At 43.3% G+C, this 25646-nt stretch overlaps 1 protein-coding gene across 1 annotated transcript in view; it reads right to left on the bottom strand.

Moving 5' to 3' along the window:
* LOC115458756 (protein mono-ADP-ribosyltransferase PARP4-like) overlaps window positions 1–25646 on the bottom strand; it is a gene marked incomplete at its 3' end in the record, with an annotated part of 153292 nt that overhangs the window by 93290 nt on the left and 34356 nt on the right. Inside the window, 4 exon segments of the mRNA XM_030188568.1 lie at window positions 7446–7583; window positions 10273–10433; window positions 14291–14464; window positions 18721–18858. Of these exon segments, the coding sequence (XP_030044428.1) occupies window positions 7446–7583; window positions 10273–10433; window positions 14291–14464; window positions 18721–18858 (611 nt within the window).

The following is a 25646-nucleotide window of genomic DNA, read 5'->3' as shown; positions in this document are numbered from 1 at the left end:
GCCTGTGAGGGAATTCATGGGACCGTTAGATCACGAAGGAGCAAAAGGGGAGTTCAGGGAGGACAAGGCCATAGTGGAAAACCTGAATGAATTCTTTGGAGGAGGAGGCTGGCTCAGGGATACAGGTTTGTGGTGGCACAGAGGGCTACATGCACTAATCAATCGTTAGAGCCCTTCCCTTACCAATTCCCTTAGCGAATCGGTAAGGAACAGGCATGCATCAAGGAATAGGAATGTAAATGAGTTGCTCGTTGTAGCTCACTTGCATTCTCTATTCCATCGTTAAACAGTCAGCCAATTGGCCGGTGGAGCATGCGCAGAGCAGCCAAGCGTTCTTTTTACAGGGGTTGAATGAGGTCCAAAAAAGAGCCAAGCGTTCTTTTTACAGGGGTTGAATGAGGTCCAAAAAAGAGCCTGCAGCATCGGAGCCTGTTTGATTTTTTTAAATAAAGCTTCACTTAAAAAAAAAAAAAACGTACATTTTGGGTGGCCTCCCTCCCCCCCCCCCCCCCCCCCCCCCCGCAATAATAAAAACGTCCTTTTTGGCCGTGCTTCACTCAGCTGAGAGACCTAGAAGTAAGGGAGGGGCGTCCAAGCAAGTAGAGTGGTAACCGAGTGGTTAGAGCACCGGTCTTGTAATCCAGAGGTGGAGGGTTCAAATCTAATAGTTTTGTTAAAAAAAAAAAAAAAAGGACAAGCACTTGGATTTTTTTTCCCACTTTTTTAAGTTGTATGACGTCTTTATTGAACATTTATCAAAACAGCATCAGAGCCTGTTTGATTTTTTTTTTTTTAATATAGTGAAGAACGTCCATAAAGGACGCTCCTGACGAGCACTTGGCCGTTTCCCCCCCCCCCGATTGTTTTTTTTTTTTTTACATTTTAATAATTTTTCCAATCCCGCGTAGCCCCAACGAGAGGTACAGACCTCTCGTTAGATTTTCCAGCGTTTTCCAGCATTAAGGCAATCAGAAAAGGTTAGTGCATCTCATTACAATAGGGTTTCTAGACGATTTGCTCATCTGCATTCCGTTTTCGTTAGCTGCTACCGTCGTCGGAAAAAAGTGTTTAGTGCATGCCAGATTTTACTACTTGCTCGTTAAGGGCTCGTTAAGTTTAGTGCATCTGGCCCAGAGTGGTCATGGGGGGGGGGGGGGGGGGGGGGGGTGGAGGCAGCGGGTTTTGATTTCAGCCGAAAATGCACTTGCATTTTTGGTCAAAACTGAAGAACGGCCAAATCTGGATTTCAGGCCTGTTTTAGTACTGAAGCTAAACTGAAATTTGGTCAGTTTCTAATTATAACCATAGGAGGCTGTGCTAAGTGCTAGTATGAATAGGGTACACTGTAACACTGAATGTGGAACTTCCTGAAGATGATAAACTTTTGGGCAGGTGTTTGAGAACATTTAGGGCCCTGTTTACTAAGCCACACTAAGGATGCACTAGCGTATTTAGTGAACGCTAATGATTAGCACGCACTAAACGCTAAATCGCCCATAGGAACATATGGGCGACTCTAGCATTTAGCGTGCGCTAAAAACACTAGAACACCTTAGTAAACAGGGCCTTTAAGTAGCATGATTGGAGTGAGGCTATATATGAACCCACAGATAAATTTACTACACAAAATGGAGGTTCTGCCCAAGGGTGCAGGACCCTATGTACTGTTTATACACAAAGTGCTGATAGCAAAGCACTGTATTCTATTACAATGGGTGTCCGATTACCTACTGACTCTGGTGTTATAGCAAAACCAAATGTATGAATTATTGCAAATGGAGTACATGTCAACAAAAACAGCAGGATTAATAGCTAAAAAGTTATTTTTGAAAGTTTGGACCCCTTTTTGGGGATGTTGATGTTCGTGCACTGCCTTGTTAAAAAGTTTAGAAGTGTAAAATGAAGAAGGGAATGTTGGGGTGGGAGGATTTGGGGAAGTGGATTTGACTAATCATTCTCGTCACTCATAGCAAGTTTATTTCAGAATTGTTTATGTGATTTTGAAGATAAAACCTGGATATATATTTCATACCTCTCTGGAGATATGGCAAAATAAACAAGTTTAACTTAAAACAAACATTTACCTTAGTGCTTGAATAGTGCACAAGTTGCCCCTTGCTGGGAAGCAGTATGCCTGAATACAGGGCCGGTCTTAGGCAGAGGCAACCGAGGCGGCCGCATAGGGCCCCGCGCTTAAGGGGGCCCCGCGCTTAAGGGGGCCCCGCGTGGCGCGCCTCAACTCTGCCTCTCCGACCGACCCCCGCTTAGACTGCACCGCCGCATCATGATTTGATCCCGCTCCCGCTCGGCCGCTCCGCTTCTGCCTCCGGTCCGGTGCCCTGCCCACTCACCGCTGAGCCCGCTGTCAGCTCCCGCCTCTCCCCGGACCCGACAGACAATTGCAGGCTTGCAGCGACGCCACGAACCCCGACAGTCAGAGTTGCAGGCAGTGATGGCTCACCCACCCAGCTTTTCCCTTCCCGCCCAATGTCCCGCCTTCCTTCTGATGACGTATTTCCTGAGCGGGAAGGGAAAAGAGGTGAGCCTGATGTGAGTGAGTCGACTTCAAATAAAGTGAAGTGGAACGGAGCTGATCAGCTGGAGCAAGTTTGTGCGCCTCCTGCACTGCCACTCAAAGGCAAGCCAGCCAGGTATTTATGATTATTAGCTTTTCTTCCCCCATCTTTTTTTCCAGCTCTGGAGCACAGCAGTCTCTTCCCCCTCCCCCTCTCCAGGGCAATTAAACTGTAGATCACGATCACCATGTGGCAGAAGAACATCGCCCACTGAAAAATGCCTGTTGAAGAATTAAAAACAAAACGACCCCCCCCCCCCCCAAGCATATTTACATCAACATAGCTATACATTTATTTATTCACCTTTTCAGTTAAGGCATCATTGCTGTTACATAGTAACATAGTAGATGACGGCAGAAAAAGACCTGCACGGTCCATCCAGTCTGCCCAACAAGATAACTCATATTTGCTGCTTTTTGTGTATACCCTACTTTGATTTGTACCTGTGCTCTTCAGGGCTCAGACCGTATAAGTCTGCCCAGCGCTATCCCCGCCTCCCAACCACCTGCCCCTCCTCCCAACCACCGGCTCTGGCACAGACCGTATAAGTCTGCCCAGCACTATCCTCACCTCCCAACCATCAGCCCTGCCTCCCAACCACCGGCTCTGGTACAGACCGTACAAGTCTGTCCAGCACTATCCCCGCCTCCCAACCACCAGTCCCGCTGCCCACCACCGGCTCTGGCACAGACCGTACAAGTCTGTCCAGCACTATCCCTGCCTCCCAACCACCAGCCCTGCCTCCCGATCCTGACTAAGCTCCTGAGGATCCATTCCTTCGGCACAGGATTCCTTTATGCTTATCCCGACACTTAGGGAATATGTTAATCCTTCTTCTCAGTCAGGTGGATTTGTGACCGCAAGCAATTAAAGTAAAAGGCGGGACTGAAAGTGTCCGGGGGGGGGGGGGGGGGGGGGACTGACAGGAGTTCATTAAACAAAAGAGATTCTTGGCGGCAGAGGTGTTTTTGATCCACAACTACCTGATTTTCACTGACTTTGCATGCACAAAGCAGGCAGGATGGCCTGCCTAAACTGTTTGATCTTTAACTCCAGGCAGCCTTTCTGAAAGAACCTCCTAACAATGAACTACAGATAATAGAGAAAGGGGAAGCCTTGATGACCCCCTAGTGTGGTCAGTGCAGTGCACACAGAGCTACACAGGACATGCACTTGAAATTATGAGCACTTAGGCCCTCATGATCAAAAGCAAACTCTGGCGCTAGAGGCTGTTAACGCCATACTAGCACCAGAGTTTGCAGCCGACCCATGATCAGAGCCCTCGAGCGCCTGAAACAGCGCACTCGAGGGCTCTCAGCGCAAGTAGCATGCAAATGCATGCAAAACAGGGCTTCTAGCGCAATTAGCCTGCAAACGTATGCTAATTGGCGCTTAACGCATTCATCCCCAATGATCAGCGACCAGCGCGCCAAAGATTGGGTCGCTGGCCGCAGCAAAATCAACGCCAGCTCCGAGCTGGCGTTAGATTTTGCGGATCATTGGGGAGGAATGGTGAGCCCTGTCCAGCATTCAGTTGCATGCTGGCAGGCCCCCGTTCCCCCCCAAGGCAACAGCACACGGGACTGGAGGTCCGGAGGACCTCCGGTCCCCCCCCTCGACGATTCGACCCTCCCCCGAACCCCCCCGAAATCTTCGTGGCCGCCTCCGGCCAAGCGTTGTCCCACCCTCCCACCAGCGCCGGGGGGGGGGGGGGGGGGGGCTGGAGGTTCGGTGGGCCTCCAGCCCCCCAAACCCCAAGAAATCCTTGTGGCCGCCTCCGGCCAAGGGCTGTAATCTACCAACGAGGGGGGTGGGGCTGGAGGTCCACCCCAACTCCTCCCCCCCCCCGCGTTCTCCACAAATCCCTGGTGGTCCGTGGTGACACGTAACCCCACCCTCCTCCCTCCCTCCTGGCCCACCTACCTTTTGTTGGAGGAGGGACGCAGCCTGCATGCCTCCCTCCTCTTCCTTTCGACGTCGCTTCAAAATGGCGGCGCCCAGCCCCGCCCATTGCATCCTGGGATGCGCTGGGCAGGGCTACATACCATGTAAGGGAATCGCTCCCTTATATGGTATGTAGCCCCTCCCAGCACATCCCAGGATGCAATGGGCGGGGCTGGGCGCCGCCATTTTGAAGCGGCGTCGAAAGGAAGAGGAGGGAGGCATGCAGGCTGCGTCCCTCCTCCAACAAAGGTAGGGGGGCCGGGAGGGAGGGAGGGAGGAGGGTGGGGTTACGTGTCACCACGGACCACCAGGGATTTGTGGAGAACGCCGGGGGGGGGGGGAGTTGGGGTGGGCTGTAGGTCCAGTGGATCACAACGATTTCTGGGGATTTGGAGGGCTGGAGACCCACCGATCCTCCAGCCCCCCCCCCCCCCCCCGGTTGCAGATGGGAGGGTAGGGCAGCGTTTCTCTAAAGCCGGCAATCAAGTCCTCTGGGGGCTCGTGGGGGGGGGGCTGGAGAACCACCGGATCTCCATCCCTCCGTGAACATGGGGGGGGGTCGTCGGGGGGACCGGAGGTCCACTGGACCTCCAGCCCCCCCCCCCCCCATCGCTGGGGGGGGGGGGGGGAGTCGGTTTGGCCGGCGGCGGCCTCTTTGTTGGGGGATCGGCAGGCCACTTTGACAGTTTTGGGCTTTTGACAGCCCAGACCTGTCAAAGAAGTGCAGGAGGATTGTGCTGAGCACGTGCTCGGGTGCAATTCTCCCACACTTCAACATGATAATCAAAGATAATAGCGCTGCTTAGATTTGCATGCATTATCTTTGATCATCGATGCAGAAAAGCCCTGCGCTGTCCCGGCGCTATTTTTAGGGCACTGTTTGGAACAGCGCAGGGCTTTTGATCATCTGGGCCTTAGTTAGCAGAAGTCCTTCACACTGTTCTTTTTAGCTGTACTTGGTTCACTGAAACAAAACTGGCTAGTGCTGTGTAATTACCACTGATCCTATGCCCACCAGTCATACCATAGTTATAATTTGCTGTTAGCCTATTGACTTTTCTGTTTCTTCAAATGTTTTGATTTGCAATTTTTTGGTGTTGCTTTCTTTTTCTTTTTTTTCATTGGTGGACTCTTGCAAGTTAAAAAAAAATTAGACTTTCAGACTGGTGGAATATACACTTTTAGAAATCTAGAATAAATGATGCGCTTAAATTTGGCTTTTTTTTTTTAACCTACAGTGTGACAAACTGCCTTGTTACTGGGCATTTTTTTTCAGGAAGGTGCATAGGCTTGAGAAGGTATAGTTATGTTTGCACCTTTTGCTCCTAGATGCCCTTATGGGATTGGGAGACTGGGCATCCAAATGGCAGATGACATTTATTGTGAGCAAGTGCAAAGTGATGCATGTGGGAAAGAGGAACCCAAACCATAGTTATGTGATGCAAGGTGCCACACTAGGAGTCACCGCCCAGGAAAAGCATCTACTACTACTACTTACCATTTCTATAGCACTATTATATGTACGCAGCGCTATACACTGGACATGAAGAGATAGTCCCTGTTCGACAAAGCTTACAATGTAATTAGGACAGACAAATAAGGGAATTACTAAGGTGGGAATGATAAAACATGGGTTCTGAACAAGTGAATAAGGGTTAGGAGTTAAAAGCTGCAGCATCAAAAACGTGGGCTTTTAGCCTAGATTTGAAGACGGCCAGAGATGGAGCTTGACGTATCGGCTTAGGAAGTCTATTCCAAGCATATGGCACAGCAAAATAAAAGGAACGGAGTCTGGAGTTAGCAGTGGAGGAGAAGAGCGCAAATAAGAGAGATTTACCCAGAGAACAGAATTCCAGGTAGGAGTGTAGGGAGAGATAGGAGTGGAAAGATACTGAGGAGCTGCAGATTAAATGCACTTGTAAGTCAATAAGAAGAGTTTTAACTGTATGCAGAAATGGATAGGGAGCCAATGAAGTGACTTGAGAAGAGGGCTCATATGAGCATAGCAAGCAACACTGGAGGAATATAAGTCATGCAGCAGAATTTTGAACAGATTGAAGGGGAGAGAGATGGCTTAGTGGAAGACTTGTGAGAAGCAAGTTGCAATAGTCTACATGAGAGGTGATAAGAGTGTGGATAAGGGTTCTTGTAGTGTACTCAGAAAGGAAAGTATTAATTTTGTTGATATTATAGAGAAAGAAGCAACAGATTTTATTAGTCTTCTGAATATGTGCAGAGAAGGAGATTGTGTGTCCGAACCTCTGACCCCCCCGGGGTTATGAGAATTGGAACTACTAATTGTAGTGGACTTGAACTGAATAATTTCTGGGGGGGGGGGGGGGGTTCATGATAGCATTGTGCTTATTATTTCAATCAGTTTTTCTGTACAAGTTTAGCTTCATTTGTCTTAATTTGAAATTTCTTAAAAAATTTTCTAAAAATTGAATAATCTTATCAATGGGGTGGAGCTGGGGTGGGGCGGGGCTAGGATAGGGCCCCACCAAATTGGTCTGCACAGGGCCCCGCACTTGCTAAGACCGGCCCTGCCTGAATAAACATTAGAGTGGAAGGACAGTCTAGTGGTTACAGCAGTGGGCTGAATACCAGTACAGTCAGGGTTCAGATCTGTAACTTTGGGCAAGGCATTTATCTCTCCATTGCCTCAGGTACATGGGGGAAGTTAGCAATGTGGGTTACCATTTATTCTGATTATTTTACCACTAATTCATTTTAGCACAGGTCCTATTTTATTGCAATAAGACCTAGTTACTAATAAACTGGGATAACAGTAAGATAACAACCCACTTTGATAATTTCCCCTCAAAGACTGCAAGCTTTCTGGAAACGGGGAAATACCAACTGAATACAGAACGTGAACACCAAAAAACCCACAAAACCATGTAGCAGGATATAACACACACTTACCGAGAGAGAATGCCAACAAAGTTGCAAACAGAAGAGGAATGGAGTAAGGACTGAATATTGCCATACTTGCTCTGAAATGCTGCTGTTTCATTCATTCTGCCAACTCTGTATACTTGCAAGACTTTCACTGGAATGTCACTATAAAGACAATATTAAAGATTTCCATAGAAGAAGATTCAAACATCATTGTCATTTCTGCATGACTTTCCACTTTCTTTCTTTAAAAATTTTTTTATCTATCAAGTTTTTACAATATACGACCAAGTAATAAGCACTTGTACAGAAAAGTGATCTAATAGAAAAATTTAAATCAAAATAATATTACTGCAAAACAAACAAGACTAACAATAGGAAACTAATCACTCAAGTCCACAAAACTGGATTCAAGAATATATGTAGGAGAACTAAGGAAAAATGTTAAGAAAGCAAATATTTATTTATTTAATACATTTATATCCCACATTATCCCACCAATTGCAGGCTCAATGTGGCTTACACAATCTGTAGACAAGGCTACAGTGCATGAAGTACAATTATACAGTTTAAAAGTAAGATAGTAAACAACATTTGAAACAACAATATGTAAAGAGAAAAAGATAACTAGTGTCTTTGAATCTTTGTTAGACTAGAAGTTAATTTGAATTATGTTGAGCCTGGAGAATAAGCCTTTTTGAACATTACAGTCTTCAATAATTTTCTGAATTTTAAGTAGATCAGGGTACATTTGACTAATTTGGGTAGAGCATTCCACAATTGTGTGCCTATATATGTGAAGTTGGAGGCATAAATAGATTTGTACTTAAGGCCATTACAGTCTGGGTAGTGTAGATTCAAGTAGGATCGTGAGAGACTGGATCTATTTCTAGGTGGCAAGTCAACCAATTCAAGCATATATTCTGGAACTTCCCCATAAATTATCCTGTGAATTAAAGGTGCAGACCTTAAATATATACCTGCAAACTAAAAGGGTCTCAAAATCTAAACTAAAGAGACGTTCTAGGTCAGTTCCCACCCACCAATTCCCATCTGGACAATTCCCACCATACTAGGGAGGAGAATTCCCACCCATAACCAAAAATGCACAGCACACTAGGACAATTAATCTCCTTCCCTTTCCCCTTCTAGATCATTTGGGGAGGTGTGGGGGTCAATACCCCTCCCAAACATTACCTTTAAACATGCCATACCCAAATAACTTATTCCACTCCCCAACACTGTCCCAGTGGCAACCCTGCATGTTGATAGACCACCTGAGCTTTGCAGAGTTACCAGAGAAAAGCACACCAAAGAAAACATTTGGGGAAAAAAAATCCTTAAAAAAAAAAACAAAAACTACTACTTATGACTTATTAACTAAATATTTAAAAAAATGACTTTTTCCACACCCCAATACACACCAATTCCCACCAGAAGCCAAATCCAGAAAACAAACTTTTCCTCGCTCAGCAAATCAAAGAAAATTACCCTTAAAACAAACCATCATATTTGAATCCAACCCTCACCTGCAGGATTACGCTACAAAACAAGCTATTTTAACACAAATCTTGCAGCCTGTCAGCAATTCCAAGCATCACCATTAACCGATCATCCCAGCAGCGACTCAAACAGCTTCACTTCCGTACCTCTCAATGCCACGTCATAGCACGTCACACGTGTGGGAGTTCAGGCAGCACAAAAAAAAAGAAGGGACTCAATACTACAACACCAACTGGAGAACCTCAATCTTATGGGAGTCCTTCATCAATAAACGATCTCCACATAAGACTGAGGTTCTCCAGTCTCCGACTGCTGTCGTCAACTTACTTTTGCTTGTCACTATTAGCACACTGGCATGGTTTTACCATATTATGATAGTAGAAATTTTTAAGACTCTGTCCTGAGATTTTACTATTTTCAGGAGCGGTCATCATTAAAGAGTACAGAGATCTATGCATGCCAGTATGACAGATTTTAATGCACCCAGAAGAAAAAGCAATAAGTTCTTAGAATGAACCTGTGGTGAAACAAAGGACTTTCATGCTTGCAATTTGTAATGTTGACTTATGACACTTTTTCTCTTTCATGGTAATTTCCGTGTTTGGCCAGCAGGTGGTGTCTGTCCTCTGCACTATAGCTGTAGCGGAGGTCCATTTTTCTTTTAGCTGATCTTCCCCAAAGAAAAGACGAAAACCCCAAGAGTAATCTGCAATGCCATTGGTCAAACACCCTTAGGGCTAATGCTCTGTACCCTGATTGGCCCTGAAGCCCAAGATCTAGCCAGGTGCTAGAATTCTCCAGTCTCAGAGTAAAAGTGTGGAGGGGGGTAGAAATCTGCACTGAAACCCTATTCAAATCCTGTGAGCAGTTCCTTTTCTTGATTTCCTCAGGTACTACTTAGGTTTACAACTTTTACTGTTCACGGTTCTTTTTTTGTGATAATAAACCTATTGGTTTGTTAGCTCTGTTGTCCTGGACTAATTAAGAATCCTGGCAGTTTCTGTTCTCTGTGAGTGGTTTTCTGGAAACTGTGGGACCCCTAGGATTGTGGCCCCAGTATCTCTAGAAACCACTGGGAAAATAACTTGTGGGTGGAAGACTCGCCCAGAGGCAAGTAGGACCCAGCAGGTGGTGGAGGGTATGCTAGTGTAGGTGCACATGCGCAGGTGCAAGCAGGCTTGGGTAGTGCTGGGTAGGACCCTTCAGGTGGCCACAGGTTAACTCTAGGTAGATGCTAGAGGCAGCACTCCAGGCATTATGTGTCAGAACCCCAAGTCCATTTTCTTTGGGCATAGATTTGATTTTCAAAAAACTTTATACAGTAGTTCTGTAGCTGCTATAGGATGCTTACCTATGATTGTTTTGCAGCACCTGGTGTTCAACTTGTAGGAACTCATCACTGTCCGGATCCACATAGTCTATTTTGCATCTCAAAGCACGATATTTGGCAAGAGCGGGTGGATTAGGGCTCGACATGCTTGTTTCACAGACATTAACCATGTCCCTTATCAACTACACATAGGAAAATAAAGAGACACTCAGAATTATCATAATCATCATGCACCAAACATATATAAAGGTCAATATCTACAAAGAAATAAGCAAAATATATACACACAAAAATATCAATAATTACAATCAACAGTTATTATGCAAGTTCCATCCAGAACTAAAAGCGCACACTTTCCAGTATGTATGTCTATACATACATGTTCACTAAATAAATAAATAAAATTTAAAACGTTCTTTCCTTGACATGACCTGAAAACCTAGTGTAGAAAAGGCATCAAAACCAAAATAAATTATTTACAGGAAAACACAAACATACAGCAGTCTTAAAGGCCTTCTTTAAGAATATAGGCTAATAAAATACAAACAATTTTCAAAAGGCACAGAGTATTTATCATAACAAAAAATGAAGGGTTTATGGAGATCACGTGACACCAAGCCTGGGAGAGAATGCCGATAACTGGAGCTCCCAGGCCCGGCCACTGTGAACCCCCATTGGTCTGACTTACCATTAATTTTATACCACATATCTGCTGCATCAGGGTGTGTTCTTTGGTTTCGTACCCCTGGTGCCTGGACGTTTGAGCTGAATGGCATTTAAAGGTCTGTGGAAAGACGTGGTGTGCCGTAAATCTCACAAGAGCAAGGTGGCGGATCCACAGAAGCCCTCCGCGCCTCCATTAGCTCCATGTGGATAGCTGAAATTGTGACCGAGGTGATGGCAGCAGTGAAGCTCACTTCATAAAAAAGAGACTACAGCAAATTTCCAACAAATTTGATGTGGTCACAGAATGCCTCGAAGATCTCCATAATGATTTCACCATGACACAGCAGAGCGTTGACACGTTGGAATCATCAATACAATGGCTGGAGGCCTTGGAGCAATCCCTTATTAAAACAAGTGGCCTCCCTCAAGGATACGATCGACGACCTAGGAAACCATTTGAGGCGTAACAACCTTAGATCTGTGGGGTTATCTGACTCTATAAAAGATGGTGAACTGGGCGTTTTTGGTTTTTTTGTTTTGAAAATTGGCTGTCAACTTCACTACAGCAGCAATCCAGGGCGGGGCCATTCCAAATTGAGTGGGCACATCGGGTTGGATCCTGAAAACTAGACACCTCCCACCTGAAAATGGGGATATGCCGACTTTTAAGTTTCCAGCACAAGCAAGAAATTCTGCAGGCACTATGAACTGGTAAAAAACTCATGCATGAGGGCCGCAAGGTCTTATTTTTCCAGGATCATTCGGCCCGGGTTATAGCGCTGAGGAAGAGCTTTAGCCCTGTTTGTTCCACCCTCTTTGCCCAGAAAATTAAATTTGCGCTTCTTTTCCCAGCCTGGCTGCAGGTGGACCATGGCAGTAAGATGCTGTTTTTGGATACATCAGGCGACATTGGATTTTGTACATTTAAGCTGTTTGACAGAAGTTTGGTTTTTGTATTGCTTCTGTATAAAACCAATAAAAACATTTCAACTAAAAATGAAGGGCTTATTTCTAAAAAACCCTCTAAATCCAATTTCCAAAACCCGCTAAATCCACATTAGTTGCATTGGATTTAGAGGGTTTTGGAAATAAGCCCTTCAAATATAACTAGCCCAAAATTGTTTAGATTTCTAATACTTTATACAGTACAGTCTCGATTATCTGACCTTCACTAACCCGACCATTCGGCACACCTGACAGATTCTCTGGTGATGTCATCATGTCTCTTTCCATTTTCCAGGATTGCACAGAGGGAAATTTCGCACCTGAGACAGTTTGTTATAGACCAGGGACTCTGCTTTTACAGTCTTTGTTTCTGCATTGTTTGAGGGGTTACCATTGTTTTCTGTTATCATCTGACTTTTCACTTATCCAATAACAGGTCGGTCCCATTTACATCAGATAATCCAGACTTTACTGTACTAAACATTTATTTAAGAATCATCCTTTAACATCTTCTTAATTTTCCACTGTTCCAGAATATTCACCTTAATTTATCTCTGCTCAGGAGGATTTGAATTTCTTTTCTAAGCTGTTGAAGAGCGTCACTCCCCCAGATTCTATATAGGTCATCCAAATTTGGGCGCAGAGCCCAGATGTGCATCTGTCCCACACTATATTCTATAATGCTGTGCACCCAAACAACCCAAAAGGAGGTGTGGCCATGAGAGGGGCATCGACGGATCAGGGGCGTTCCAAATATTTAGGCACAGTGTTAGTTTCAGCAGCTGTAAGTCCTCACGCCCATAGATGGATGCAGGAATATGCTCTGGACCTCTTTTACAAAACCATGCTTGTGATTCCTGTGCAGCAATGCTGACGAAAATCACTGAAAGAGAATGGGCTTGTCAGCATTACCACACCAGGGACCGCTAGCTCAGTTTGATAAAAGAAGCCCTCTAAGCGCTACGGTATAAAAGGCACTAAGCTCAGCTCAGAGTGCGCTGGAGTGGAGGAGTAGCCTAGTGGTTAGTGCAGTGGACTTTGATCCTGGGGAACTGAGTTCAATTCCCACTGCAACTCCTTGTGACTCTGGGCAAGTTACTTAACCCTGTACTGCCCCTAGTACAAAATAAGTACCTGAATATATGTAAACCGCTTTGAATGTAGTTGCAAAAAAAAACCTCAGAAAGGCAGTATATCAAGTCTCATTTCCCTTCCCTTTATAGAATAGTGCTTGGCCCAGATTATTCCCAGGTTTAGTCTTCAGCACCATTTATAAAATTCCCCCTCCCCATAGCATTCAGTTTTTCCTTTACACTAATTTTCAAAGAGAAACCACCCCAGTGGATTCTCTTTGAAAATCAGCATACATTTTGAGTACTACAGCATCTGTATACTTTGCACCTGCTATTTGTTTTAACGACCAAGAGGATAAAATAGTGCAAACACGTTTGAAAACAACAAAGCAGTCATGTTCTTTTCCTTCCCCAACCTAACCACATCCCTGGGAATGACACCTCACAATCCAGCTAAAAGGATGAAAGATGTGGATGCCTGTGCATACTTTGGGTGGCCAGAATGCAAATTTTCAGAAAGAACAATCTAGGTGTGGCAATCCATTTTAACATGGCTAGCTTGATCTGAAGAGTGAAGAAGTGGCATAAAGGTTAAAGCTGCAGGCTGAGAACCAGGGAAGACAGGGCTCAAATTCTGTTGACACTCCTTGTGACCTTGACAAGTTATTTCACCGTTCATTGGCTCAGGTGCAAAACTTACAACCTTATCTTAAGTTTTTATATACTAACCTGTTCTAACTCATATTTAACACAGGCCCCATTATTCTTAATGAGGCCTATTTATTAATAACCTCTTGTATCACAAATTAATACACGTGACTACATTAACACAGGTTAGCAAATCCAGCGGATAGAGAAATATCTACTGTGCCTAAATATAATTGACCAATAAAAAGGCATAAACTAAATCGAAATAAATAAAAATTGTCCTCCCCAAGCAGGGTTAGAACTAGGGCAGGGCAACTAGGAATTTCTGGAAGGCACCATATTTTTTAGGGCACATCTGGCTCTGCTTTGTGGGGAGAGGAGGGTTGCAACACCTTTGAATTACCTGCAGCAGTGCCCAACAGTTAGTCCTCATGCTATCCATAGGAACGTATCTCATAATGATGGCACCACCATTTGTTTTTCTGCACTGGTTTTGCATACAATAACAGTCATTCAGATGCAACACTTTATTTCTTTCTGAAGAAATGTGGGAAATTAAACCAAGATAGACAGTGACACCCACTTCCTAACTAGCTCTACAAAATTAAAACTGCATTTTAAAATCAGCAAAGGGTTAATAATCCAAGAATATTTTTCATTTAGAAACATAGATTTCTCTTCTTTAAATCACGTAGATTATGTTTTACCTGACATAAGTCCTCTTTGGAAGACAAGAGCTTTTTGTTAACATTATAATCGATTCCATTTTTGTGAGGGATAATGCGATAGAATTCCAACATCATCTGTTTCAAAACTTCTGCTGAAGCCCCATCATCCAGAGCCTTTCTGACATGAAACAAAATACCTTCACCTTTGCTCACCTTTAAAAAAAAAAAAAAAAAAAAAAGATCATTACAGGAAAAATAAATAAAAAATAATCTCTAACACAGATACCTAATGGCAGAAAACAAATATACACATATCTAGATAGCTTTTCACATTGAGATACATGGATTGTGGATGGTATGCTGTTCTCAAACTGATCACATTCAGAATTTGCATCAATATACTACAAAACAATGAGAAGAACAAAACATTGGTGGTTATAAAACTGCACAAGGTCTCAAGCTACAATGGTTAAGTGTAGCCACACAGTGAAATCAAGACTTCGCGATCCCATCCATCAGGATTAGTCAGGCTGAATGAACTATGGAAGTGGTGTACTCAGGCAAGGGAAATGAAAGAAAGATGGCTAATACTACTATCAATCCCTACAGTCAGTGTGTATGGCTGAGGTTCCTCTCCAGTCCTTGGCCTGGTGACGCTACTTTGAGCTTTCTGAACATACTGTCTGAGCAAGGATTTGTAAGGGGGGGGGGGTCTGAACCACAGAGTCAGAAACAGGAAGACAAATCAGAGAGATTAAAGAAAAATTGTAAAGCAAACGCAGATGAGACTTGTTAAGAGGGCTCTGGCTGTGGGACTAGTGAAACTAGCCTGGCAGGATAATTGGGGATAAGGTGGATGTCATGAAATGCCTAGCCACCCAACTGCGGTTACCCCACCGCCAATTAGAGGGTCTATCCCCTGCACAGCTCAGGTCCGCCTGCACCTTCTGCTTGTGCTCTACACTAGCACCCTCCTCCTACCGACTGGGTCACAACCGCCTCTGGGCAAGTCTCCCACTCTCAAATTATATCCATTGATTTCTAGGTTACTGGGGCCACACTTCCAGTGGTCCCACAGTTCCCAGAAAGCACTCACAGAACCAACGCACAAACCACCAGGATTCCTTATCAGTCCAGACAAAGAGGTAATAAACTAAATTGTTTATTGTCTTTTAAAAATGAACAGTGTTCAGAAAAATGTGCAATCAGCAAACAATAACAGGTAACTGAAATATGGATCAATTATAACACTAGCCAAATATTTGTTTTCTTTCTAAAACGTACTTGGAAAGATCAGGACATATAGCTGCTCACAAGTTATCAAATGTAACTGTTTGCAGGGCCTTAGCAAAGAGATCTGTCTCTCTCTTCTTCCTGGCTAAGACTAGAGTAAAAGCCTCCAAATAAAATGAGCTCCTGTGCCAATCAGAGCCCAGAACAAGAAAATTTCAAACATATACTGATTCTTGCTTCCTGTTTGTGTACTAAAACTAAAGAAAAGAACATTCATTTCTCCATAACAGCTTTACAGCAAAGAAGCACCACCTGCTGGCCAAGTAGGAGAAATACACTTCAGGACATAATGCAGGAAAATGTCCAATACATTTTACAGGCTTAAAACACACAGTTTCTTCACAGTGTATATGAGTTTTCCTTTGAGTTTTACAGTAAAAAGCAAAGCAGTTTTAGTTGGAGGTGAAAGCCTCTGAATAAAAAAAGAATTAGGAAGAGATGGGTGGTGGAGGCATGCATGCTCAGCTCTGTAGTAATAGTATTAAATGAGAAGGGAATGAAATGAGGCTTGAAGACCCATTTCAGCAGAACACTGAGATCCAAACCAGGGCATCTGAATTTTGGTCGTGTTCAATTTCAGCAGTATCTTACAAAAGGCTATACTACCAAAGGCTTTATTTTTTTCAAGTTGTTTTTATTTAAACTTAAACCAAAAACACAAATGAAAACAGTATACAACAAGAAAAAGGACAAGTATGTTAAACGACAGGCTCCTTTTGTAAAATATCGATAGGGACATGCAGGAGTGCGCGTGGATGTGACAAAGCAGCCATTCTACACATGGAAAAAAATAAGCGTCAGAAGCCTGGCAGCTTCCACATAAAACTGTTGTCACTTCCATGTAGAAATAGTGGTGCTTCCACATGTAGCTGTCCAGTGAGTACCGCCCATAAAGTAGTGAAGTCATTAAAGAGAATAATTACCCTCTTAATCCCTAGTATAAAGCCCAAGCCAAAACATGTGCTTTCTAAAAATCTGTGCATGCCTTTGAGCTGGTGTAAAACCTAACCAGGACATTTTTTCCAATAAACATTATTTCCTTTGTAAAACGGGGAATACACGTGTAGATTTTTATCCCATTCAAGGCATGCCCAGACTATGCCTCCTTGTGTAAACCTCCCCGTGGAAACAGCAGCTTTCCAAAATTGGCATTTACACGTGTATGCAATCTATATGTGCAGATACCACTATCTGCGCATGGAGATGCTTCTAAAATAATCCCCTATACCCCTCATTCTATAATCTTAGTGCCTAAATGTAAACACCATTTACGCTCTAAGATTACAGAATATTAGCACTTATACGTGTGAATGTTACAACTGGGCTCTAAGCAGTATTATGTAAACCTGGCACGCAACTCGCATAGCAGGTGGAGAGGAATCGATTTTCCACTCATTCAAAAACTACAAAGACCAGGGGCACTCAATGAAATTGCATGAAAATACTTTAAAAATAAATAGGAGAAAATATTTTTTCACTCAAAGAATAGTTAAGCTCTGGGACTCATTGCCAAAGGATGTGGTAACAGTGGTTAGCATATTTGGGTAAAAAAAAAAGGGCTGGACAAGTTCCTGGAGGAAAAGTCTACAGTCTGTTATTGACATGGACATGGGGGAAATCATTGCTTGCCCTGGGATTAGTAGCATGGAATGGTGCAACTAACTGGGTTTCTGCCAGGTACTTGTGACCTCGATTGGCCACTGCTGGAAGCAGGATACTGGGCTAGATGGACCATTGGTCTGACCCAGTATGGCTATTCTTATGTTGTTAAACTGGGTTTGCTGATTTGGCTATGAGAGTAAGTAAAATAAAATAAGAAAATCATTCTTACAGCCTACAGCACCAGATGTGGGACATGAACTGCCAGAGATACTCCTGATCAAATTTATTTATAGAGCTTATACCCGCCTATAACTAAGTGGCTTACACAAAATAATGCATGCAAAATACATCTGAGTTTTAGGATTCGGGGTAGTGAATAAAAGAGTTTTAAGTGTGTGGGTCCATCACCCCTTGTGGACCAGTCCACGTGCTGAGCAGAAAGTGTTAATACAGCATCGATGGTGGCTCATCCTCTTGGATATCCTTGGGCTTTTTTGTTTGTGGGTTTTTTTTAATTGCGCCTAACACTGTTTGTGTTTACTCCAAATAGCTCCCAGACTGGCCCTTTTACAACCATTTCTATTCAGCAAAACATGAATTTCCCAAAACATTTGTTTCTGGAGCTAAAAAAAAAAAAAAAAAAGATCAGGGTGAATGCTCATTTGTTAACATATTCAAGTTTGTTCTCATTTACAAATCATTACCACGCTCTTATATAAAGGTATCCCCCAACTCCAGGAGAAGGGGAGGGAAACTTTATGACTGAATAGGGCCCTATCTACTATAATAAAACTTACCCTCAACGTTCTGAAGACAACATTCTGAAGTCACTCAGTCACTCCCTGAAGGGTTCATGGATTCATAGTGGTGAAGCCACAACACTGACCATGTCTCTCTGCCCCGCCCTCGCATGACGGACCAATCAGAAAAAACACCCTCAACATTCTGAAACACAAAGGACCATCACAACACCGTTCCCAGGCAACACTAGGCAACATAAGACGGACCAATCAGAGGAAACTACGTGACAATAAGGGAGGAGCATTCCCCAGCAGAATGGCTCATTATCTGTGCAGCACGGAGAGCACAGAACCACCACTGGAACAAGAGAAGAATATTCCTGCTGTGGGTATGTGCAAAAATAGACCGGGGGGGGGAGGGGGGGGGAGAAATTTTAAAATGCCTAATGCCAGTACTGAAGAGTGCCAGAGGGCCTATAGCAGAGACTATATTTGGGATCGCTTGACATGGAGTCAGAGGAGCCGGAAAACAACGTGCCCGTCACCATCTGGGACGTGGGCGAACAGGACAAGCTGCGGCCCAGCTGGAAGGATTACCCGCGACCCAGCCAGCAGCAAACAGCGACCAAGGACAGCACAGCACATTCCCCAACCCCCAAGCAAAAAACAAAACAAAACAAAAAAAGACACACATCAACAACCTACACACACACACAAAATAACTCTGTGACACATATACACACAAAAAAAGCCACATGTTAGCGCCCGTTTCATTGGTTTTGGAAACGGGCCTTTTTTACTAGTATAATATAATAATTAATACACTCAACTCACATCATTGAGACTAATGCTGTTTACAGGTTTGCGAAGTATATGATCCAAGTGGCCAAGTGCTTCTACCCAAATGAGCTCCACAAAATTATATGTCTCTGGAGATAAGCTGCTTGTATTTCTGGCTTCTTCAAGAAGTTGCTGTAGAAAGAAAAACAGTTTGCCAAGGTAAAGTGTTGTTCACATACGAAGAAACTGTCCAAGTGCTATGCTTAACTAATTATAACTGGACTGTGCCCTGAATGCCCAAACCATAGATTAGCCTGATGCTACACACAATAGAAATACAATAGAAAAATCTCACTTGATAAAAACTACAAAGTACTCAATATGATAGTAGATTCCTATGAAGTGCAAGATCTAATTAATGAGAAAGAGAAGAAGCCTCTGTGCCCAACCTCCACCCAAAAATGTTATTTATGGCATAAGAAGGAAAAAACTGGGTCAACTTTCTTCATCGGCATGAAAAAAAAAAATTACTCAATTCTTTACTTGCTAAAAACGTCACAGGAATACTGAATCCAAAGAAATTAATTTAAAAAAAAAAAAGCACTTAGCTTAAAATTCTGAACACTTGTGAAGACAAACGTTATTTATCCCATAAATAACATTTCTGGGGGGAGGTTGGGCACAGAGGCTTTTTCCCTCTCTCATTAATTAGATCTTGCACTTCATAAGAATCTAGTATCATATTAAGTACTTTGTAGTTTTTAATCAAGAGAGATTTTTCTATTATGTTGTTCAGATACTCTCTTGTCCTTGTATTTATCTATCACACACAACAGAAATGCCAGATGGGGTCTCACTCTGCTGTTATGCTCTTTTTGTTCTAATGTTTCAAAGAGGTGTACAGTGCAAATCCGCTTAAGTGCAAGGGTCTGGGACCAAAGAAATGCATGCAGTTAACCAGAGCGTGCACTTAACCCTTGTGACCCAAAGAAGCTTGACATCTGATAAACATATGTACAGTACTGTTTATTATTATACGTACAGTATACAGTCTCCGTTAACTGACATTAGGCATACTGGAAGTAATCAGTTATAGTCCCCTGTACAATCTTGGGTCTGTGAGTTCCATACACTACGTCTGCCAGACGGTAAAACCTGTCATAGCACTGACATCCAGTGGCCTCCAGATAGGCCCTCACGGTATTGAGACTCTCCAGCGCCAGCGCTCTTGTAAAAGTGACAGGAGGTTATTGAATTTCGTCAGCATGTGCCTCGCTGTTCATTTCTTCATCTGTTCCATCATCAGCCGTTGTTGCCTGCGTGTAGGCGCATATCTCAACATCAGTGCTGTCTTCAGCTGTTTGTAGATCGTGATCAACAGTTACGTAGCGATGGAACTCCTCTTCAGTAACACCGGCTGGGATGTCAATAACCTCTTTGTCTGACATGTTCGCAACAGCTTCCCTCTCCACATCCTTAACAAAGCTTGCCCGCTTGTAGCAGTTCACAATGGTTGCCTGTGTAACATGAATCCAGGCTTCTTTCTGCATATGTAGGGAATCCAACAGTGATAGATTACGAGCCAGATCAATAGCACGTTTATCCTTGCCAGTCTGGTCATCCATAACACTCATCAGACGACATAGCACAAGAGCCCGATAATGTTGTTTGAAATTGGCTATTATGCCCTGATCCATAGGTTGGATCAGAGAGGTAGTGTTTGGTGGCAAGAAGACCACCTTGACGTTAGACAGCCTGACATCATCCCTGTGTGCCACACAATTATCACAAAGCAGCAAAATTTGACGCTTTTGTGCCCGCATTCTAGTGTCTAACTTCTTTAGCCATTGCTTCCAAATTTCCCCAGTCATCCATGAATTTGCATTAGCCTCGTATGACACAGGAAGTCGCTTAACATTCTTGAAGCAACGGGGCTGTTTGCTCTTTCCAATGACGAGGGGTTCCAACTTCTCACTCCCATCCATATTGCAGCAAAGGAGGATCGTCAGTCGGTCCTTCGACGTTTTATCTCCAGTAGTTTCGGCATATTTGAATGCAAGTGTTCCATCAGGAATTGCTAGCCAGTAGAGACTGTTTTTGTCAGCATTGAAAATGTCACGAGGTGCAAACTCATTCAAGATGGTAGGAAGAACTGAAACAACCCAATTTTCAGCACCAAAGTCATCAGCGTCTTGTTTCTCACCATGCTGTTTTTTTAAATTTTATGTTGTTCCTCTCCTTCCTTCTTTCCAACCATCCAACAGTGGCTTTGAATTCAGTTAGTCCAAGACTTTTACCTAGCTGGTTAGCTTTCTCCATAAGCAGTGGACCACTGACAGGAAACTGTCTGCTCCTGACTCGAGAAAACCACCAAAGAAGAGCATGTTCTACCTCCTCAGCTTTTCCCGCCCGTTTTCATTTCTGTTGTGGATTTGTATTGTTTTGCCAGTCTTCTAGAAGCTGGTCTTTCTGCTTCAAGACACGTGAAATTTGACTGGGATTGACACAATATTCTTTAGCAATAGATGCTTGACTTTGTTTGTTTTCTAATTTTTTTAAGAACTTCTATTCGTTCAGCCAGTGTTAAAGTCTTACAGTTCCACCGCGGTGACGACGACCCCGGTGTACGCTCTAACAACATTCTTTCGCTTATTCTGCCTGTGGCAGTTAAAGAGGTGGTAAATTTGAAATCTCGTTGGTTGTCACGCGCCAATCGGCTTCCACATTCCATGCACGCGCTTATGCGGAGTCTTTCCTGCAGAGGAGAGGTCTTGAACCATGCATATAAATGAATCTTGCACTTATCAGTGGTGTGCTAAACTGAAGATTGTGTTGTTATTCAGCAGTTTTTGATTACTGACAACCTTTATCAGTATAATGGACTAAGGCACAGTGTGTTAATATATAGACCATTGTGAGGTTTTCAGACTCCTGATGCAGGCTCGTTGTGGACAAAACACAATTTATATCAAGTCTATTGAACATCAGTAAAGTTTTCTGCAGCACCTTTGGTGTGAATTTTTTGTTTTTGGTCACTTCCGCTTTGTTGTTTTTTTCTTGGTACAATATTATTCTTCATGGACAGAATCATGATTTGAGCTCAGATATTCCTGAAATTCTGGCCCTCTGTTCTCAGTTTATAAAAAGACTGTTAATACTAGCAAACAAATTTGAAAATATAGGACTCTTTGGGGCTCATTTTCAAAGCGCTTAGACTTATGAAGTTCAACAGGATACTATGCAACTTTTTATGTTTAAGTGCTTTGAAAATACATTGCATTCCATTTAAGTGCACGCTCTGTTTGACTGCATGCCGCACTTCGGTCCCGTTTTTGGCACCATCAATTTCTATGGGAAGAAAATGATTGTTTCTGTCCCGACTACCACCACCGGCAGCTCCGCACACTCTTTCAACTTGGTACAACTTCCTAGCAACACTGATTCAGTCAAAAACGGTAGACCACATTTTTCTTCCCACAAGCTTAACTAAACCAATGCGTTCCTGATCTTTATTCTAATCCTGCTTCCAGATTCTATGTACTTTCTCCTTTCGAAGGCAGCTGTCCGTCAGTAAATTCCAGTTAACTTCCTGCAGAATATCTATTCCAGCTATTCCCGGTATGTAATTGACTTGCAGATAAACTGCATCATCCTGGACCATTAGTATACCAGAGCTTTTTACCACCTGGCCCAAGCAGTCAATGATTGGTATGTCCATTCCATTCACTGCAGATAGTTTCACCAGTGTGTCTTGTAACTCGACCTGGTCTTCCAGGTGTTGCTTTCTGAAATAACTTGCGGTAATAGTTGACACTTCTGAACCTGTGTCCAAGCAACATGGAACAGGCACATTCCCAGTGAAAAGTTCTACCAGGGGACTTGCGCCAAAGGTTTTGCTTGTTCCTGTCCCAGGCACCCGAGTGCCTACTCGCTGAAGCCACATAGCCGAGGTAGAAGCTTCTGAAGTAGAAGGAACCACCGCTGTTGTCATCATCCTTCTTGATGAGTTTTCTCTCTATTCCTTGGAAGCAACGGTGGACACTGTGCAAGACATTGTTCCGGACACTGCACTCAACATTACACTTAATGCTCCATCACGTTTTGCATTGGATAACTTCTCCACAGAGCCAGCCCATGCTACACCCAACACATTTTTTACTCTTTCACTCCAGCTTCAGCTTTCTCCTGCCACATGTCCAGACTCTAGACACCAATAGAAGACCAGGTCTCCTCATTCATTTCTCAAAGGTGTTCTACGATCTCATACACATCTAAACTGACTTCTGGCATTTCTGTTCCACTCCAACCTCTGCCTACTGTTTTCTTCTCTCCATCCACAGGGCTGTTGGGAAACAACTGTACTGTTCTTATGCTTGCCTCTTGTCCCTCAGTAACTCTGTCATCATAGTTCATTTAATTCAGGCTCCATCCTTGCCTCCGCACTAGTGCCTCACAGCGCTGCTTCACTCTTAACATGAGTTAATATTTTCGGGGGCCTCTCTACCCAATCAAGTGACATATGTTCCTCAGCCCACTTCACCGCTTTCTGCAAGATTCCAGAAAATGCTGGCGCCAGAGCTCTTTTCAGTCTTTTTTTCATCTCATGTCTAAGGCTACTTTCATGATTCCCAGAACAAATCTTTCCTTCAATATCTTCTGAGAATCACTAAAACAACGTGGGTCAATCACCTCTATTCGAGCTAGCTTTTCTTGGAGACTATAAGCAATAGGTACGCATATCTTCACCAGGCTCTTGCTTTCGGTCATAGAACTCAACTTGAACTGTGACAGGAACCTTGTCACCATATACTGTCTTCAACACCTGAAACAAATCATCCACCGTCCTCTGTGACCCTGGTGGAACAAATTGAGCAGTAACTCTTGCCTGACCAATCAAATGGTCCTTCACAATTTCTAGCTGGTCTTCAGGAGGGATACAAAGTGCCTTCAATGCTGCTCTGGTCCTCTCAAGCCATTGTTCCACAGTGTAATCTCCATGTTTCTTTGGGGTGCCAGGAAAATCTGGGATCTTATCTGGCTCCCAATCAAAGAACGTATTGCTTTCAAAATCTGCACCCTGGTTCATAAAATTATCTACAGCGAAGCCCCAGGATACATGACAGACCTCATAGACCTACCAACCAGAAACACAACAGGATCAACATGAACAAAATCTCCACTACCCAAGCTGCAAAGGACTCAAATACAAATCAACCTATGCATCCAGCTTTTCCTACATAAGCACACAACTATGGAACGCATTACCAAAAGCTGTGAAAACAACTTATGATCACTTAAACTTCCGGAAATCATTAAAAACTAACCTGTTCAAAAAGGCATAACCTACCGACCCAACTTAAATGCCTGTACTCTGTAACACAATGAAACCAAAGCTCATAATGGACATATAATAACTCTTCCTCTCTACAATTCTCTAATGTGTCTATACACACGAACCTTATTCTACCACATTACTGTATTTGTTCATACCAGAATTGGCGAACGCCTTTACGGTAGTATGTAAGCCACATTGAGCCTACAAATAGGTGGGAAAATGTGGGATACAAATGTAACAAATAAATAAATATGGGATATACGTAGCTATGGGCATTCAGAGTCCCTCCAGGAACCTTTCCATAATCTGCCGCTCTATCCTCTGTTCTTCTTGTGTTTGTCTCAATGCCTCGTCACATCGCCACAGCTGTAATTTCTCCTTGTAGGCACTCCACTCTAATTCTAGAGCTCTGGTCCAATCTTCCATGTCAACAATCTCAGGGAGCGCCCCAAACCCCAATAAGGACTGAGCACCACTCAAACAATGGTCAGTATCTGCGGGCCACACACACACCCAGGAAACCCTAAGGTGGAGAGGTCATACAGACACCTATTTTGAAGTTATTCTATAACACAGAAGTGCCCTTGTGTTTTCATAGAATAGCATCACAAAATTAGCTGAAATTGCAGCTAAAACGTGGCCACATGCAATTACAACTCCTCCAAATTTGGTCTAAATATATCCAGCAAAGTATTTTCAACCCATAAACCTACTTCGTGATTCCATCCATGCATCACCAAACTTCTTTTACACTCTGGTTGCATATTTATAGGTGTGTATCCAGTGGGGTAACTGAGTCCCAATACACACGTGAAATAGTACTAAAAAGCAAAAACATTCTTGAAACAATTAGACCCTTAATATTTTATATGGTTTTTGGTTCAAGTCACTGTATGGCAGATAGAGTTTGCTATATTGTAATTACATAATAAAAAATACTGTTTCTCAATCCTTAGTCCTGGGGGAATTCTTCAACAGTACCATTGCAGGATTTGTGCAGAAACCCCCTGCCGTGCAAAATTATGCAAAAGGGACTACAATGCAGCAAAAACTGCATTGCAACCAGTCAAACCCCGACCCCTCGATAAACATCACCTCCTGAAGTTTCCCCCTGCACTATACTTCCCTGAAAAAAACATAACAGTTACTTAGTTTTGAAAAAATTTTGAGTTAACTAGCCAGATGTCCTGTAGTTCCTGTATTTTTTCTTTATATTTTTTTTGTTAAATTTTAAGCAAACAACTTACACAAAGTATGGTAAACAGCTTATTCACTATAAACTTCACTAAAGCAAACAATTGCTAACATTTTTGCACCAAATGAAAATACATATTGCCCATGCATACTCTTCTTCTTTGAGCTTACTAACCATACCCCTCCTAACATTATCCACTCTGCAGGTAACCTTTATGTGAACATGAAACATTTTCCCCTTCCATAGTCATCCCCAACATAACTTGAGATTGTCCCCTGGTTCTTGGGGACAAACTCCCTTTCCCCCTATCCCTTCCTCCCCTCCCATTCTTTCCGAGCCCCAATCGTACTCCCAGATCCCACCCATCTTATACACTTGCTAGACATTGTTGAAGTCGAATCCACCCCCCATTGCGTCGTAGGCCTCCATCTCTACAATACGCCGTGAGGC

Source organism: Microcaecilia unicolor, unplaced genomic scaffold, assembly GCF_901765095.1.
Source record: "Microcaecilia unicolor unplaced genomic scaffold, aMicUni1.1, whole genome shotgun sequence".
Classification (NCBI taxonomy): Eukaryota; Metazoa; Chordata; class Amphibia; order Gymnophiona; family Siphonopidae; genus Microcaecilia; species Microcaecilia unicolor.
Note: the sequence above shows the minus strand (reverse complement) of the source record. Positions and strands in the feature narration are given on the sequence as shown.